This window comes from Ciona intestinalis, unplaced genomic scaffold (assembly GCF_000224145.3).
Source record: "Ciona intestinalis unplaced genomic scaffold, KH HT000075.2, whole genome shotgun sequence".
Taxonomy (NCBI): Eukaryota; Metazoa; Chordata; class Ascidiacea; order Phlebobranchia; family Cionidae; genus Ciona; species Ciona intestinalis.
This window is the reverse complement of record NW_004190397.2, coordinates 417,811-423,353: the sequence shown is the minus strand read 5'-3', so window position 1 is coordinate 423,353 and position 5,543 is coordinate 417,811. Positions and strand designations below refer to the sequence as shown.

The following is a 5,543-nucleotide window of genomic DNA, read 5'->3' as shown; positions in this document are numbered from 1 at the left end:
AGTTCGACTGCAAGTAGTTCATCAGTTGATGTTATGATCACACTTGCGGTTTGCAAAACAGAAGACTTGCAAGTTGCTGCCAAACACTCCAAACGACCTGTCAATCAAAACAACATTCGCAGTACCGCAGCATGCAGCAATCAAGAAAGACAAGTGGAAGTTGCTGAAACGTTTTTCGTGGGAAGGCCAACTTCCTTTCCCTTCCCGGTATCTATAGTTCGGATGTTGTATCTAGAGATGAGACACGTTTGTGAGAATATCTTTTTCTTTTAACAAAATCTTTGAGAAAACATACATCCTGTAAGGAGCAGCAGATTTCTTATATAAAGCACAGAATCTGCTCACCAAATCACTAGTCTTCTACAGGACACAAAGTAAACGTAAGTAACTTGTATTAACGTGTTATTGTTTTACTTGAACTTGTTCTTGTTGCAGATGAACAAGTCAGCTCTTCTCCTTTTGCTCGTCGTCGGACTTCTTGTTCTCACTGACACCACTGTTGGTTATACACGTCGTCGTCGCAGATGGTACTGGAACCAAATGCCAGCAAGTGGTAAGCAGATATTTATATGCAGCAATGTTATTTCAGTTACAAATGTTACGTTGTTACGCTATCACATTAGCTAAACGACGGACCTACGTTTATATACGCTTGTTGACCGATGTTTAACGTTTGCAGCTGCAGACGCCGATGCGAGGGACAGATATTCCTATTATGAAGTTATGCAGGACGGTCATCATCCCTATTATGAAGTTATGCAAAGACTCAACGAAGCAGAACAATAATTTGTTCCCCATTTAATATATCAATAATGAACAGTTGATATAAATAAATTCAACGGCATTTACTTTGTTTGATTCTCTGTTTGAAACAGGAAATCAATTGTGCAAGGCTACTGTTGCACAAAATTATGACACAGCTTTGATAGTGCTACGAAATGTGAAGGGAGAACCAGAGGTGTAAACCGAAACATAAAACAAACTTTCGGTAGAAATAATAGATACTATTTGTAGATTATAAACTGTAGTAGACTAATTTCCAGAAGATTTTATGGGTATAATGTTAAAAATAATAGAGTGTGTATATACGCCTCGTGATAAACGCCATGTAAGAGTTATCAGGGACATCTGTATGAAGCGCACAACAAATTTGCTGTGTTATTGGCGGCGTTAGGGGGCACACACATCCTTTTAAGTACATAAACTATCCTTGTTTGTCGAAGAGTTCTGAGGTATGTTAGTGGCAATATTGATCCTTTCTTAGCACATACGTGGTCATGTAGATCCATTTTCGGCGAATAGTTGTAGGCAGTTATTGGCAATATAGATTCTTTTTGGTGTTAGGCATGTAAGGTAAAACATATTTTGTTCCTGCATACACATATACACCACGACGCGGATAAATTCATTATAAAGATTGAGGGACCGGGATTTGAAAACTTCGTGTGTTATAAAAAAAATCTATTATTAGACCAAATAAAGTTTGAAAGATTAAGTTTGAGTTTTGCAGCAACTGTAACCTGCAGATTTCTGTTTTGCAAATCGCAAGTGTGATTATAACAACATCTGTCAATCATTTCTCAATAAACTGAAATTTCATCCAACATCCTGTTTTCGGTTTTTGAAAAACGTTTTAATTACTTCCTTCGAAGCGAGAAAGATTTAATCCTTGTTCCCAAGCTAACAGTGGATAAAAGATCTGTCAATCAAAAACAACGGGTTTTAATAAATTTGTTGCAGCACGAAGCAATAAAGGAAGCTCGTCACAACATCCGAACTATAGATAATGAGAAGGGAAATGAAACCTCTCACGAAAATCGTTTCACCAACTTCCATTTTGGCTCCCTTTATTGCTTCGTGCTGCGACAAACTTGATAAAATCTGTTGTTTTTGATTGACAGGTTGTTTAGAATCACGAATCTCATCCAAAAGAAACTATACCACTGAAAAATTCAATTTAATTTTCAACTCAGAGAAAATATAAAACTAAATTCGAAAGCCATTACATATTTTTATTTGTTTTATTTGGTCTTTTCTTAAAACCAATAGGCATCTGCTAGTATTGTATTCGTATGACTTGAAGAAATTGAACTTCACTATTTGCATATTAGAAACAAAACGATTGTAAACAGTTGTGATTTACGGAAATGATAAACCATTTAAAACGTAGGCTATATCGGTGTCAATACTGACTTGCCTTCATTAGAACAAACACAATGTTACTACAAGCTGTTACTGTTGGATTTTAGGCACGAATGGCTAGATTATACATATCTTCGTTAATGGATATTAAGTTAAATGTACTTTTGGGATTATGTCGGCGATACTGTGGAGCCAAGGTTAAATGCCAATCCGTATAGCGCCGCTCAATTTTCATATGCGATACTAGCCTATATCTGTGCATAAATAAATTTGTCTTAGCCTTATACAGGGTCGAAAACTACTAAAGCAAATATCTGTTATCTACTGTTAGCTTAGGAACAGAGATTCAAGTCTTCTATTGCTTCGAAGGAAGTAATTGAAACGTTTTTCGAAAACCGAAAACAGGATGTTGGATGAAATTTTTGTTTGAAGAGAATTGATTGACAGTTGCTGTTATGATCACACTTGCGGTTTGCAAAACAGAAGACTTGCATGTTGCTGCAAAACACTCCAATCAACCTGTCAATCAAAAACAACATCGGCGTTACCGCAGCACGAAGCAAGAAAGCCAAAATGGAAGTTGTTGAAACGTTTTTCGTGAGAAGGCCCACTTCCCTTCCCTTCTATAGTTCGGGTGTTGTATCCAGAGATGAGACACGTTTGTGAGAATAGCTTTTTCTTTAAACAAAATCTTTGAGAAATCATACATCCTGTAAGGAGCAGCAGATTTCCTATATAAAGCACAGATTCTGCTCAATAAATCACCAGTCTTCTACAGGACACAAAGTAAACGTAAGTAACTCGTATAAACTTCTTATTGTTTTACTTATACGTGTTCGCGTTGCAGATGAACAAGTCAGTTATTCTTCTTTTGCTCGTCGTCGGAATCCTCGTTCTTACTGACACCACCGCTGCCCTTTATCGTCGTCGTCGTCGTCGTACCGTCGTCTTACGTCGTCGTCGTTTCGGATGGTGGAACCAAAGCATATATACTAAAAGCATTGACACTGGAATATGGCCCTATTGACTACGACATAACGAGATTAATCGTCGTCACGCATGGTTGCTTATACAAACTCGCGTTACTAGAGACAGATCGCCGCATTCAGTATTTCGGTATACATGCTTTGGTAAAAGTAAATTGTTTAATTCGAACTTCGAAGTACTACGATTGAAGAAATATAAACATATATTTAAAATATATTCTACAACGTAGATATAGAGTTAAAAAAACAAGGTAAGCGGTTATAATAAACAATGTTTGTAAGCTGCTGAATGTGATAAATTTCAGGTTTTGACCACGTTGTAAGACGTTATTAAACTGGTATAAGTCGTTTGATCTTAGGTATAGCATTGTTATTGTATTTTATTATACATTTAATACTAGCACAACACAAATTAAGTAATCTATACCAGAGTCAATATGGCGGTATAGATATAGACGATATTCTGACTTATAGGTGATAACTAATACGATGTCCAAGATCTGCTGCATCACACATTGTAAAAGGAGAGCCCCGGGATTGGTTCATGTTCCAGCAAAACGATTCTGTGTCGGTAAAGAATATGAATGGGCAGATAAACTTGAACGGATTATTCTTGGGCTGCGAAGCGATCCAGGCATCAAGAATCTTTACCAGCGTGACACTGTTGCCATTTGCAAGAATCATTTTGCTTCACCAACAGATTTTCGAATAGCTCGTAAGTTGTAAACATAACATGCACCACAGTGTTTGTAATGATAACTAGTATCTTTGCTTAGTTTGCTATACATATATACAGGATTGTAAAAGTTGTAAATCCGGACGGTGATCGTTTAATTTTATTGAAAATCTTGTAATGTATATATATGATAGCCAATGCCCAACCCAGTTAGCAATCTTGTATTACAGCTGGAGGATATGAAACATTGGCTGTTGGTGCATTGCCTACCCTAGATTTGACGCCAAAGAGTATCCCATCGACATCAGCAACATCCAGACCAGCTCCCAAAGAACGATTTTACATTCCAAAAATTTATCACAACAGTTATAATGTTTTATTAAAAGCTATGAAACGAGAAGTTGAGAAAAGAGAAGACTGGCTTATAGTTGTCAATGAAGATTACTTCAAGTTGATAAATACACCTATCGATGCAAATACAAACTATACTGTTCCAAAGTTCACGATCTTTGTACGAAGCAATCTACAAACCAAAGTTCAATACTTTGGTTGGGTGGTTCCTGATATAGTTATTTCAGAAGATGAGCTTAAATCTTCAACTCCGTATGACATTCTGTCATATTGTGGCAAAAAGTTTATTTGTGACGGCATTACAGGTGATGCTGCTTCAAAGCATATCGTGCCACATTGTATTGGGGTAGTTGTTCCATCTTGGCCATTTGAAAATGATGCATCAAGTTTTCCTGAAGCTAAAGTAGTTGCGAAAAGGTAAGGTAACATATCATAATATGCATGGTGTTTAAAAGTGCCATATCATTAAATGATACATGATTGAAAGCTAACACACAATTTTTTTTCATAAGAGTGAAAGAGTGCAAAATTTTTGTAAAGACTTGGAATGGTGAGGATACAGATAAAATATGTGAGAGTTGTACCAGAGAAACAAAAAGATTGTTGCAGTTAAAGAAGAGTAAGCAAAGATATCATGACAAAGTTATGGATAAGCCTCTTCAGAAAGTGACATGTAATAGCAAGATTAGTAGAGTAAAGTCCAGTATTACAGATAAACAAAATCGGTAAGAATGGGATTATTAGTTAGTAGTTACAGTTAATTAACTTAATAATTATGCAGTTTTATATTGAAATGTTTCCCAAGGATAAAAGAGTTGGAGGATAAAGTGGAGTCTTTATTTCAGAGTGTCGACCAAGTGACACTTGAGCATGATGTTGCAAATGACATTAGCAATATTATGGAGCAAGGTTTGAATGATATTGCAGTCTTATGCATATGTTCTATTATACCCCACCCCCGTGCAATATACACTGCATTGCTATGTTACTCAAGTCTCAATTATTTTTTTAGGAATACGCGACAATGAGGTGGATGACTTTTATCAAACATTCTGGAAAGAACAGATTAAACTGAACGAAGTGTCGAAGCAAGGTAGACGGTTTCACCCGGACATCATAAAGTAAGAGCTATTGAAGTGCTCTTAAACATATAAATTTCAATTGTAATAAATTTATATTTTCAAGAGCAAAAAAAAGGTAATATTTTCAAGAACAAAACACCTCTATAATTTTGTTTTAGGTTTTGCATATTGCTTCATTCCAAAGGACCAAAATCATACAAACAACTGCAGCAAGTGGATTGCTAAAACTTCCTTCGGAAAGAACGTTGCAGCGTTATAGGTAGGTAGCAATGTAGGGCATGTCTATTGTTGTGGTTTATTAATACT

General features: G+C 36.2%; 2 protein-coding genes across 12 annotated transcripts in view; both read left to right on the top strand.

Moving 5' to 3' along the window:
* LOC100181624 overlaps window positions 1–5,543 on the top strand; it is a 16,389-nt gene that overhangs the window by 5,992 nt on the left and 4,854 nt on the right. For 4 of the 8 annotated variants that reach the window (XR_003396736.1, XR_003396739.1, XM_026838366.1 and 1 more), the window contains exon 4: window positions 705–848. The exons of 1 other annotated variant lie outside the window; for it this stretch is intronic. Coding sequence is in view for 4 of the 7 variants with exons in the window: in XM_026838366.1 (XP_026694167.1) it covers window positions 705–786 (82 nt within the window). In the remaining 3 variants the exon portion in view is untranslated. Of the gene's footprint in view, window positions 1–679; window positions 849–5,543 lie in introns of those variants that run through there. 3 more of the 8 variants (XM_026838368.1, XM_026838371.1, XR_003396737.1) reach the window with 2 other exon arrangements.
* Window positions 2,595–5,425, top strand: LOC104266544. 4 transcript variants are annotated; one of them, XM_026838364.1, is made up of 6 exons: window positions 2,600–2,934; window positions 2,990–3,379; window positions 3,603–3,820; window positions 4,035–4,572; window positions 5,168–5,276; window positions 5,396–5,425. In XM_026838364.1, the coding sequence occupies exons 3-5, from the start codon at window positions 3,673–3,675 to the stop codon at window positions 5,181–5,183; spliced, it is 702 nt and encodes a 233-aa protein (XP_026694165.1). In that variant the 5' UTR covers window positions 2,600–2,934; window positions 2,990–3,379; window positions 3,603–3,672; the 3' UTR covers window positions 5,184–5,276; window positions 5,396–5,425. The 4 variants fall into 4 exon arrangements, with proteins under 4 accessions (XP_026694164.1, XP_009861311.2, XP_026694165.1 ...); XM_026838362.1 differs by having other exon boundaries at window positions 2,604–2,934; window positions 3,603–3,843; XM_026838363.1 differs by having other exon boundaries at window positions 2,595–2,934; window positions 2,990–3,820.

Excerpts from the sequence above, each read along its gene's own strand:
- LOC104266544 (XM_009863009.3), top strand. The coding sequence starts at position 3,618 with ATGTCCAAGATCTGCTGCATCACACATTGTAAAAGGAGAGCCCCGGGA. Across the intron at positions 3,844-4,034 it reads AACAGATTTTCGAATAGCTC|CTGGAGGATATGAAACATTG; the intron begins GTAAGTTGTAAA and ends CTTGTATTACAG.